Source organism: Poecilia reticulata, linkage group LG9 (genome assembly GCF_000633615.1).
Source record: "Poecilia reticulata strain Guanapo linkage group LG9, Guppy_female_1.0+MT, whole genome shotgun sequence".
NCBI classification, from domain to species: Eukaryota; Metazoa; Chordata; class Actinopteri; order Cyprinodontiformes; family Poeciliidae; genus Poecilia; species Poecilia reticulata.
The window spans coordinates 22,094,561-22,106,031 of NC_024339.1; the positions used below are offsets into that span (position 1 = coordinate 22,094,561).

The 11,471-nt window shown below is 42.4% G+C and overlaps 2 protein-coding genes across 4 annotated transcripts in view; both read right to left on the reverse strand.

Moving 5' to 3' along the window:
* The window catches only part of emid1 (EMI domain containing 1), a 63,569-nt gene extending 57,440 nt beyond the window's left edge, over nucleotides 1-6,129 (reverse strand). Inside the window, exon 1 of one of the 3 annotated variants that reach the window (XM_008418647.2) lies at nucleotides 5,453-6,129. In XM_008418647.2, coding sequence (XP_008416869.1) covers nucleotides 5,453-5,619 — 167 coding nt within the window. In that variant the 5' untranslated portion in view covers nucleotides 5,620-6,129. The remainder of the gene's footprint in view (nucleotides 1-5,452) is intronic. The other 2 variants (XM_008418646.2, XM_008418648.2) reach the window with 2 other exon arrangements.
* A 1,864-nt stretch (nucleotides 6,130-7,993) lies between these two features.
* The window catches only part of dnah10 (dynein axonemal heavy chain 10), a 33,865-nt gene continuing 30,387 nt past the window's right edge, over nucleotides 7,994-11,471 (reverse strand). Inside the window, exons 70-78 of the mRNA XM_008418650.2 lie at nucleotides 10,491-10,700; nucleotides 10,291-10,386; nucleotides 10,033-10,204; nucleotides 9,809-9,940; nucleotides 9,448-9,659; nucleotides 9,198-9,365; nucleotides 8,872-9,052; nucleotides 8,645-8,790; nucleotides 7,994-8,552 (exon numbers count right to left, since the gene is read on the reverse strand). Coding sequence (XP_008416872.1) covers nucleotides 8,406-8,552; nucleotides 8,645-8,790; nucleotides 8,872-9,052; nucleotides 9,198-9,365; nucleotides 9,448-9,659; nucleotides 9,809-9,940; nucleotides 10,033-10,204; nucleotides 10,291-10,386; nucleotides 10,491-10,700 — 1,464 coding nt within the window. The 3' untranslated portion in view covers nucleotides 7,994-8,405. The remainder of the gene's footprint in view (nucleotides 8,553-8,644; nucleotides 8,791-8,871; nucleotides 9,053-9,197; nucleotides 9,366-9,447; nucleotides 9,660-9,808; nucleotides 9,941-10,032; nucleotides 10,205-10,290; nucleotides 10,387-10,490; nucleotides 10,701-11,471) is intronic.

Below are 11,471 nucleotides of genomic sequence, written 5' to 3' on the forward strand. Positions count from 1 at the left end.
TTTTATTTTTTTACATTTATTATCCTATTAAGTAATACATATTTTGAATAAAAAAATCCCTAGTGCCACAGTTAAGTCCCTCTATGCCAAACAGAAGTGTTTTGTTTGTTATAAATTTCACTGTATGTTGATCACGTTCAAAGTGATCAACTTTGAACGTGATCAAAGTTGATCACGTTCAACTTTGATCAACTGTGTGCTATAACCTAGCACACAGTGATAGGTTATAGCACAATCAAGTAACTATGTTACCTTCAGCTGTGATAAAAAAAATATTGTATATATCAAGCATAACTTATAGAAATTCGACTTCTCAATTTAACTCCTTGAAATTGGGTCTATGTCTCTTTAAAGAACTCCTGCTCTTGAATTTAGTGCATCATCACAACAACGTCTCTCCATTAAGTTGTTTACAGTGTTCGCAGGAGCATTACACTGAGAAGTAGTTTATGCAATAATCTCAGCAGAGTTAATTGCTTAGTATTTGAGGCTGACGCTAGTCTGGAGGAGCTGAGCGGGAGGGGTCCTGTTATAGTCCCTATAAGATGATTGTTTCGCTATACTCAACTTCTTGTTTATCTCTGATCCATCAAACAACCGCAGAGTCATCCGAGTGTTTCTGTAGATGACCGGAGTCCGACTTGTGCTGAAAATCTGAAGTGTACAGCGTGAAAAGGAGTGATTAGAGTACAGTCCCCAGTGGTGCTCCTGTGTTGCTGACCATCTGATTAGACTCACAAACTGGTCAGTAGTCACATATCCAGGTGATTACCAAAGGCCTCCACCTGAGTCTTCTAGAGTTTCAGACAAAGCAAATTGGGCTAAATTGTGCTCAAAAATGCACTTTTTTTAAGGTTTTACTGGCTCTAGTGGCTTTTATTTGAGAGTGGTCAGACAGGAACGTAGGTAATGACAGAGAGGGAAGATATGTGGCCAATGTCACCAGGTCGGGACTCGAACCTGTGACGTGTGCTTTACCCCTGCACCACCCTTAAATTCACTGGATAAATCAAAGAACACTGTCCTCACAGTGCTGCCCGCTTTGTCCAGAGGACAGTGGGTTTGGTAAAGCAGGTTGTTTGATAGAGTCTTCAATTCCAGCTCCACAGCAATAAGCAAACTGCAGGCCGTTCCCGACCTCACATGTGTGAAGACGACAATGGCTATTATCTCAGCTCTTATAGCTGAGAGAAGTTGAATTAATATTGCACTGCTCACAAAGTACAACGTTTTCATAATTCCTTTACAAAAACCATATCCTTACCTGCGGTCACTGCAATTGACACAATCCCTACTCATCTTCTCTTCTCCTGACAAGATGCTGAAAACTCCTACAACAAGGAGCACAGGTGCTCGCTGCACTAAATCCTTCATTCTTAAATGGTTCATAGTCAACACCTTCCCCTTAGTGGAGGCACCCGTGTGTTATGAAGTGTGAAACCCACCAGTACCATGCTGTTTCACTGGCAAAACACCAAGTGGACCCTCAGTGAGTATCAGGTCTCAAAGCACACATGGCACACTCTGAATGCTACAGGCCCTAGCTAAATAAATCATCCGCCGTCTCCGTCGCATGTAGCCACAGCCAAGAGTTAAGAAAGAAATCACAGCTTTGTCCCATCTGCTCCTCAGCGCCACAGACGCCAAGTGACGGAGAAGACAAAACAAAAGGGAAATGAACTCTTATTTCTAATGTATGCAAATGCAGACAGGATGCAAAACAAAGAAAAAGCTTATAAGGCACATTGGAGCTAAAGAGCGTACCCTCATTTCACCCAGACATGCTGCACGCTTTACACTTACTCCTAACTGTGCAAGGGGGGGACCTGGGAGGAACAACTGCGATGTGAACCGAAATCGAAACGCAGATGATTCTCTGGTAGAAAAACATTTCCATCCAGACATCTATTCTCAACAGCAGGAGAAGACAGAAGAGGGACTAACGCTAATGCAGTGAGGAGAGAATTTTTCTAGATCTCTGTCAGTGGGAAAACACTCAGGGGAGAAAGGACGAGAAAAGACTGACGCAGCAAACGGCCAAAGGAAAGGAGAGGTCGTTTTGTCCGAAAGGTCTCAAAGTCCGACGGGAGCAAAGAAATGGAAAAAAAGACAATTACAAAGCAGCGCTGCTCCCATGGGACAGCGGGGGAGGCTTAAGATAAATGTGGTGCAACATAAAATGACAAAAAGACAAATAAAGAGTGCTAGTCAAGGTGAAATTAATGAGCTCCACATTCCTGGCGCTCTGAAAAAAATAGACCCGACATTAGTTACGTTCAGTCTTTATTTTCGGAGGAGTTAACAAATATTAAGTTAGTTCAGGATACTGTGGTCAGTGTGCAGCATCATCAAAACAGCACACACAGGTCCTCAAAGTCAGAGCTAAGTGACTCTTTCAGCAAAGGCAAAGACGAGTCATTTGTCTTTGTCTGTTTTGAGTTTTCTGATTTGGACACCTGAGCTTTCCCTCCGTCTGCTTGCGCGTTTTCTAGTGTTTTAAGAATGAGTGTAAAAAAAAAAAAAGAAGGGCTCGACTGACACAAACCATGGAGAGCTGTTCTTTACTGGGTTTTTAACTTGGATGTGGTGATCAGAGATGAAATGATGGCGATAGATCCCTGAGGGAAACCCAGACATCGCTCCATTTAGAAACACTCGGTTGCTCTTTCAGGGAAATCCCACAGTGTTTCCAGGCCAGAGGGGATGGAGACTCCCTCGGTCTGTCCTGGGGGTCTCCCATCGGTGAGATGTTTCCAGCGAACCTCTAAAGGGAGGCATCCTGATCTGATGAATGAACCAGCTCAGCCGGCTTAATGTAGAGCAGCAGCTCCACTCCAATACAACACTCGATGACGGAGCTTCTCATCTTATAAGTCCAACTCTCCTAGGTCGGAAGTCTACATCGTGATCCACATGTCGTGACCAAAGAGTCCGCTTTTGAAGTTCTAGTTCAAGAAAATGTTTTGAAAGCCAGGTATTGTTTTCTTTCAGCTTCACAATTAAGTTTTGCATTGTGTTGCTCCGTCCCATAAAAATCCAGATAAAATACGTTTTAGTTTGTGGATGTCCCGTGTTGACGTTTGAAAAAGTTCACATTGCATGAATACCACGCAAAAGTAAAACCCAAGCAATATTAACAATTTCAAACATGTCATGTACTTATTGCATGCACAAACTCCTCAGTTTGACAATGAGTAGAGCATTCGTACATCCATCAACCTCTAATTATCACTTTATTTTTCCTCTATGGAAAGCCTAAAGATAGACATCTTTAGGCTGGGATTATTTCTTTGAACGATAAAACACTTGAAGATGCTAACAAATATCACCCTTTAATGGTTCTGAGAGTCTGTTCAATCCAGGGGCATCACACTTATTTTCATTTTGAGCCATATCAAGATCATGAGTGCCCATAAAAGGCCGGTTGATGCAGAATGTATTGATAAAACCACCCATTAACAAACGGTTGGTATTTCAATAAATGGCTCTCCCTGCATTCAGAAAGTAAAACAATACTGAAAGTATTTTCACACCGACTTAATTTGGTTCTATACAAATAAAAACTGATTTGACTTGATTGATAGAGTAGTATTTCGGCACACAGATGTTATCTTCACCACATAAAACATTATAGTGGGCCAAATTTGGCCCCCTGGCCCCGACTTTGACACATGTGGCTTTATCCAATAAGTAGTCTGCCAGGAATGTAGTCAGCTGTCAGTGGAGCAGTAGATGTATTTAAGGTTATTTGAAAAGACAAAATCAAAGGCTGTCTTGTTGAAACCTGCAGTAACCTTCATTTCAATGAATAAGCAAGGCGAGTAATTAGATGCTCACAGAGCACATGATAAGATCTCCAACCGTGTCGAAAACTGCAGAAATAAATTATCTACCCTAGTAGCATAGTAGTGATGCTCTGAAGTAATAATCACTGAAAAAGACATGTCGTAAAATTACCCAAGATCCGTTTATCCCCTGGCTGCCGTGGACAAACATTGAGAAATCGTTTTTGCCTCCGGATGGGCCGGTTGACACCATCGACTGTGTCAACCAGCCCATCCACAGCATTAACTGGTGCGTACGCAGCAACACCAGACCAAACCGAGAGACGTCCTGCTCCTTTCATTTCGCTTGAGACTCTCTGACCTTTCTAAGGTCAGCGGCTGATTCAGAACAGCAGCAGCTTTTTTTTTCCTGTACACAAGCGCTGACATCCCCCCAAAACAAGCCCAGATGCTGTGGTGTCCCAGCGGCTCGTGTTTGGTAAACACGTCAACAAACGTCCGGATGCGAGCGGCAAAAGGGGAGCGTAAGAGGCGAGGTGGTTGGACGAAGCTTCGTGGAGACCAAAGAATGGAAGCTGCGTTATGTTAGAAAGCAATATCCCACACAGCACCGCTCGACCCGCATCGCCCGAGAAGATGTGATGCCAGGGGTCAGATCAAAGAAGAAACAGGGTTCGATCAAACCCCATTTCCATCGTGGGAGAAGAAGTGAAAGTGGGTGAGGAATGTAAAAGCCTCGGTGTTCACCTGGACAACAGACTGGACTGGAGACGCAACGGTGAAGCCGTCTATAAGAAGAGGCAGAGCAGACTGGAGGAAGCCAAGATCCTTCAAGGTTTGCAGCAAGATGCTGCAGACCGTCTATAAGTCTGTTGAGAATATCATGTTTTCTGCCGTCATCTGCTGAGGAGATCCTTCCTGACAACCGTCATCACTGTCCACAATAACTCTGAAGAAATTTCAACTGATACGAGTTACGACATTTAATTCCCCTTTGGTAGCAATTAAGTATTTTTGAATTTGAAACTATAAGCATGTGGTACTTTATGTCCCATCAAAAACCCAACACAATATATTTACGTTTGTGGTTGCAAAATATGACAAAAATGCGAAAAGGTCCTATGAATGCTTATTTGTAGAAAATGCATTTCCCCTCATCTTTGTACTGAACTCTGACACAGACCTAATCTGCCCTTTGAGCACAGAGGTGTTGCAGAAACACCTCTGTCAGCGAAACCCCTTTGAGGCGAGCAATCATTTTATGATATCATTACCTTATTAAAATCAATAACCCCTCATTCTGGAGAACCTGACCTCACAAAAGCTTCTATTTTGAGGACAAAGCTGAACCTTGAAATAAATTCTGACAGCAAAAGAAAGCAGATGATGGGGCTTGCATCTCCCGATTCATGTCAGGGACAGAGAAAGCGGTTTGACACATGGGGCCACAGTGAGGATGAGACAGCTGAGGAACAAGGAAACCAACTGTCAGGAGCACAACGAACCGGTACATGGATGGTTTTGAGAGTAAATCTACCAAGTCACGCAGTGAAGGAATCACGCACAATAAGGTTCAAAATTAGATGCCAATTATTTGATGTCTGTAAACAAGTAATTTTAAAATGCTAAACACTGGTATAGTGACTATAAGACGGTGCGCTTCTTACTTTTTCTGGTAGATTGAGGTGTGAGCGGCTGCTTTCTGCGACCCGGCTGAATATCCCTTGTAAAGTCCAGTCTTCCAGGTCCCGTTAGCGAACATGGACATCCAGAGGATCAGCACCGTCCACAGCAAACTTTTCCTGAACAGCGCGTCTAGCTGGTGGGATCCCATTTTTTTTGTGTGTGTGTGCGTGTGGATTTAAACTACGGACCGGGACAGTTTTCGATAACGAGTCCAACTCTTGGTCCAGTTAGAGATCAGTCCGACCGGCCGGCGGGTCCAGCTCAGATGTGTCAAACTGAAGCAGGGCGGCAACGGAAGACAGGCAGCATAATCACTGAGTGGAAATGAGTAGAAAACTGTCCGACACTAATTCATCCGTAAAGCAGTCGGATTTAACTCCCCCGAGTCAAGACGACTGGGTCGAAGTCTGGCGGCGCTTGCGTCTTGAGCAGAGCTCAGATATCCGCGGCTGCACCTTGAACACTGTTGTCCTCCCTTCTCCTCCGCCTGTCTGAGGTCCGATCCTGCAGCGGGCATGGAGCAGCTTTATAGTCTCCTGCGGTGTTTTAAAAGCTCAGCCTGCTGGGTCTTTCTCACCCACCCTGCCCCGCACGGAGGACAATGCGCGCTCACGGCGACGCCACTTTAACGCACAGAATGAATTATGGGTACTGCTGCCTCTCTGGGTGGCTCCAGAATCATCAACTCTTTGACACCACACGCACACACGCGCACACACACACACGCGCGCGCATAAAAGCGTCTGTACTATCGCCTTTACGGTATCATATTAGAAAGTGATAAATATAATTTTCAATTATTCCAAGGTCTTGTTAAATTATCTTAAATCCTTTCCTTTTCTAAATTAACAAAACAATAAGTTCTTTCAAATGTTATTGCTGACCTGTTTGGCGCATATCTTCCTCTAAAGGGTGAAGTTTGTTCACTAAACTCTGAGGTTCACCGAGCACCTAGATTTATCACGAGTTTAAAACTTAAGATGCCCTCTAAAGATAATGAGTTGTATTTTAATTTATTTAGGAATATCACAGTGGAGGGAACTGGATAAGAACGGAAATCCAACAAGTTTGAAAAGTGTACTTGTTAAAAAAAAAAAAAAAAAAACCAAATCCCAAAAAATAATATTGATAATAAATGTGTATTTTCAGTTCACTTCACAAATATGTACAACTTTGTGTTGCCTTTAAAATACATTTCTAATACAACCCATTCAAGCAAAAAACGAAATTCAAAAAAAGCTAAAAGAGTGTAAATAGTTTTGAAAAGAAGTGTGCATCTCTTTGAGTCATTTGGGGTTTGTTTTCTGTAAAAGCAGCCATTACCCGTAAGACAGTGGTCCACTCCAAACCAAACACCTGAAATGTAACCCAAAACTTGGACCTGTGGTATTTATCTGCCTGTGGTTCCTCTAAGCTGCACCAGCTGCAGAAGATACAGCCTGACTGCAATATACCCCTGCTGCTTAATGCTCAGCTAAAGTTGATTAAAACGTTCTTTCATATCTCACCCACTAATACTACCACACTCGACACCAGTGGACTCATCATAACCAGTGGAAACGCAGGGTTGATCATTAGTTTGACAGCGTTTTTTCTCCCATTTTTAGCGGCACCCTCTTCATTTTAAGGACACCGGGCAGTGATTCCAAGCAGGTATCACAGATTGCCATCTGTCTTTATCCATGGTCACTTTAGGAGAAGTTCTACATCCTCCATTTTCCACACTTTTGTTTTCTAAACTGAAAGAGAAGCGTTGCCTATTGTATTCATTGCGCTGAATCTACTCTAAATCTTCTCAGTCACATAAAGCTCCATTAACTACAAGGAAACCTTTTCTATCCTCTTTTTCAACAGGGGAACACAATCCTTCCCCTCCCGTATTTGGTCATAAACATGTGCTAATCTTCACTCTTTACGAGTGTCGTACTAGTTAAGGCCGAGGAGGGGCCTGTCTAACCTTTAACCTTCGCGATTCAGACGGGACCATATTAGACTACATAATAATGGTAATGAGATGCATTCTTGTGATCTCATGTGTGGGTCGGGGCTTTTGAGGATGGAGACCAAAGAAAACGTAATATTTTTATGGTAATGGTTGTCAGAGTTTCTTTCATTTGCATCTACCAATCAGAATTAAGTCTGTGTAGAACATTCTTGACAAAAGCGGCATTGTCACACCAAAAGCTAAAGGCCTATGTTGCACAAATAATGGATCAAAAGTACTGCAGTTTTCCCTTTGTGTGTGCGTGTGTGTGTGACCTCACTGCTGAACTAACGGCCAAATCCTCTGGGGCTGTCTTGATTTTTCAGAGGTAACTTTACCTGCTTTGCTGCTGAGCTCAGCAGCCTCAATTGAGTGGAGCTGTCCCAGATCTATACACGACAGTAAAACAACACACACAGCCCTGCCCATTTTGCAAAACAAAAAAACAAAAAGAAAACTGCTATAGATACCTGAGTAAAAAGGAAACCTTTCCTCATAGCATCATAGTTGAGGATCTGCTATTGAAACAACAACTCTGTACAGTCAAAGCGCTTTATTAAAACACGCACAACAATAAAATTACAAGATGCATCTGGACTGTTCACTAACATTTGTTTATTTGAAAACTAATTTGCATTTGTAGGATAAACGACTGTCTGGTGACAGTATTGCTCAGGTAACGTTAAACTGAAGTACTTAGAAAACAGGCAGAGCAAACAGTGTTCTGTGCTGCCATCTAGCGGGAAAAAGATAAAGAACACAATTAAAAACTAAAAAACTAAGGTGTATGTCAGCTAAACGTGTAAAAAAAAATAGCTTGCAGTAGTGCAACTTTTCAAATAGTCATAAAAAGTAGAAATCAGATATACCACAATAATCTAACCGTAACTGGATAATTTGATAAACATGCACAAATAAGTTTTTCATCTCGTTAAGGCTGGGGGAGGTCTTCAGTCAGTGTTGAGACACAAACACACTCCCTGCAGGACCCAATGGGAGAGGTGTAGCGTTGTGGACAGGTCTGCCTCAAATACCAACCCCACACCCATCGCGTTCCTTCGCATGGACGTTGTGTACACTGGTGTCCTCATTGTATTCTGGGGTCCAAAACACAAGGAAACGACAGACGCTAAGAAAAAAATATCCAAACCGTACAAGTACGTAAGCGAGTCGAGAGCTTTATCCACACCTGCAGTCTAAGGTGACACGTCTCAATGGGGATGATTCTGAGAATGGGCAGTTCAACAACCAAGTCTTTTGGTTTGCTCTTCATTAAGCAGTTATTCTCTATGTCCCAGTCTGCTCCCTCCAGATACAGTCCAGACACAAAGCAGCCTGAGACCAACCACAGATGCAGTTAGTCTTCAAAATTACTCACTAGAAAAGCTGCAAAAGATTAATGTCTTGGCATATTACCTTTTCTGGGCCTGTCCAGGATTTCGTCCTCACTGCGGAACTCTGTCACTTCTGTGTACAACGTAGAAAGATCCAGTGGCCAGCCGTTTTTCCTGCAGGCAGCTTGAACCAGAGCGGTCAGATAAGACTCCGGGATGTGAAGTCCTGATAGCCACATAATTTTTGGTTCTCCATCGTGAACCTGCCAGACACAAGATTCACACATCAAGATTCACACCAAACAAATATGTAAAACCCCAAAATATAAAGAGTTTGGTTTTAGCTATCAATGAATGCGTTCAAAAAAAAAAAAAAAATCAGTTATCAGGTTATTTGACCATTTTTACCCAATAGTAATACAGTTCGTAGCGCCTCTTGAAGTGGATCATCCAGTTCCCGAGGGACTTTAGAGTCTCGGGTGCCAGTTTCTTCCAGATGCCAGGAATGTGGCCATTAAAAAGGGCCCGAGCCACTTCATCCAACTCACTGCTCATTCCCACCTCACCGGCCAAGGCCTGGGGGGAAAACAAGGCCATCGGAAATGATCTAGAGGTGGACTAAAGGGAAGACACGATAAACGCATGGCCCCATCCTCACCCTTTGCAACTCAGCCAAGGACAGCTGCATGCGAACCACCAGCTTGTTGAAGCGCTCTATTTCCTGAAGCAGAACCACAGTGGTTGGGGAAATGCCTGTGCCAAACTTCTTACGAATCACATCCATGTCAAACAGCTCGGGAAGTTTGTTCTGGATGTCCTGGGCCACCTGACTTATTTGCTCTTCCCTTGTAATGCTTCCACTGGATTCGCCTTAGGAATGAGGGGAAAAAGTATGTGAAGGCTAAACCAACAATCATTGCTTCCTCGGTTTTTTTTACAGTTTGACAGTTTTCATTGGAGGAGCGTACTACAACAGAATGTTACAGTAAGAAAACCAGTAGAGAAACACCAAACTATACCTGACTGAGGCTGAAGGTCTATCAGGTGAGACCACAGCTCTTTAACAGCCAAAGTGTAATATCCAATCTCTGCGTTGGAATGAAGACCCATCACCTCCGGTGTGTTTGCCAGTGGCATGTTCTCAATCTCGTCTGCAACACATGCCAGGTTAAAGCTGTGAGTGCAAGAATATAATAAAAAAATATTTTCTGTCTTATGTAAGAGTGCTTAGGCAGGAGCTGACCAACATATGTTGTCTTTGGGCCAGTTGGAGGGATTTTATATTCCACATCTTTGTTTTTGAAGAAGTAGAACTGCCGGAAGGTGTAGAAGAGGAAATCTCCAAGATACTCGTCCATGTAGACGGTCAAAATCCTGCGGTCAAAGCTATCTATGACGCGCCCACCGTACATCACCTAATGAGACATTGTACATATAATACTTTCAGCAAACTGAGACAATAAAAGGACATGTCACGAAAGCGCCAACAGTGTTGCCTAACCTCGCCAATAAGATATTTCAGACTACCCCAGGGGATATTGATGTCTCCTTGGTTGAATGCTTTAGTCAGGTAAGTGTTCAGGATCTCCATGCACACCTGTTAAGCAGTTATACTGATTCAGCTACTGAAAGGTTAAATGTGCATGTTAGTGTGCCAGTCAAGAAAAACAAAAAAAAAACAGTTAGTCTTGCACCACTTACAAAGAAATCTGACTCGCTGAAGTCATAGGACACATTCCAGCCAATCTTTCCGTACTTTCGCCTCTCTTGAACCACAGCGTGGAAGAAGGCCAACACGTACACCAAGCTTTTGAACACGGGGTGATCGCATGCCGACAAGCTGTCATGTGAGATTTTGGAGTATGTTGCTCTCATGTTCAGCTTGAGACCGTTGGGAGGCTCTGTGACAACCTACAAACAATGCCAAAGGTCATTTACATATTTTTTGAAATGATTCGTTTTAAAATGTTTGTGAATACAATTTTGTTTTGTTAAATAGTCTACTTTGACGATCATAAAATGTTATTTGAAAGCATGCGGAGTTCTTTTCTGGTTTTCAAATATATTGCGCTTGGCATCTAAAGGTTGCTTCTTGTATGATCGTTGGATGAGTTAGAAAAAAAATAGTTTCAAAAGATAGTGTAATAGTCTATTGAACTGTTACAGATGTCGTCCATCCAGTATGAGTGAGAATGAGTTATTTTGCAAAAAAAAAAAAAGAATGAGGAAAATGTCCAGTCTTTCAAGGTACAAATGTTATATATATTAGAGATGTGCCAATAAGGTTTTTTCCTGCCGGTACCGATACCGATCACCCATGAGGGCCGATCACCGATACCAATCACATAATTATTTTTTTTATTTTTATCATAAACACTACCGGTTACATTATGTGGAAAATGTAATTTAGACAAAAACTTGTTTTTAATAACTTTTTCCAAGAAGAAAACTAAACAAAACAGGCATTCTGCAAATTGTASTGCTATCGGTAATRMTATCTTTAACAGACTGATAASAYAYRAAGGCTCTGAAGAGGCTAAATAATGCAAAGAGCCAAAATAAAACCTCTCAACATTGCCAAAGAACTTCAAGTATAAAACTTAACATTCAAAGGCAAATACAGGTTCCATTACAATAAACAATCCAGAGTTTCTGAATGAAAACTTCCGGATAGCATGGCGG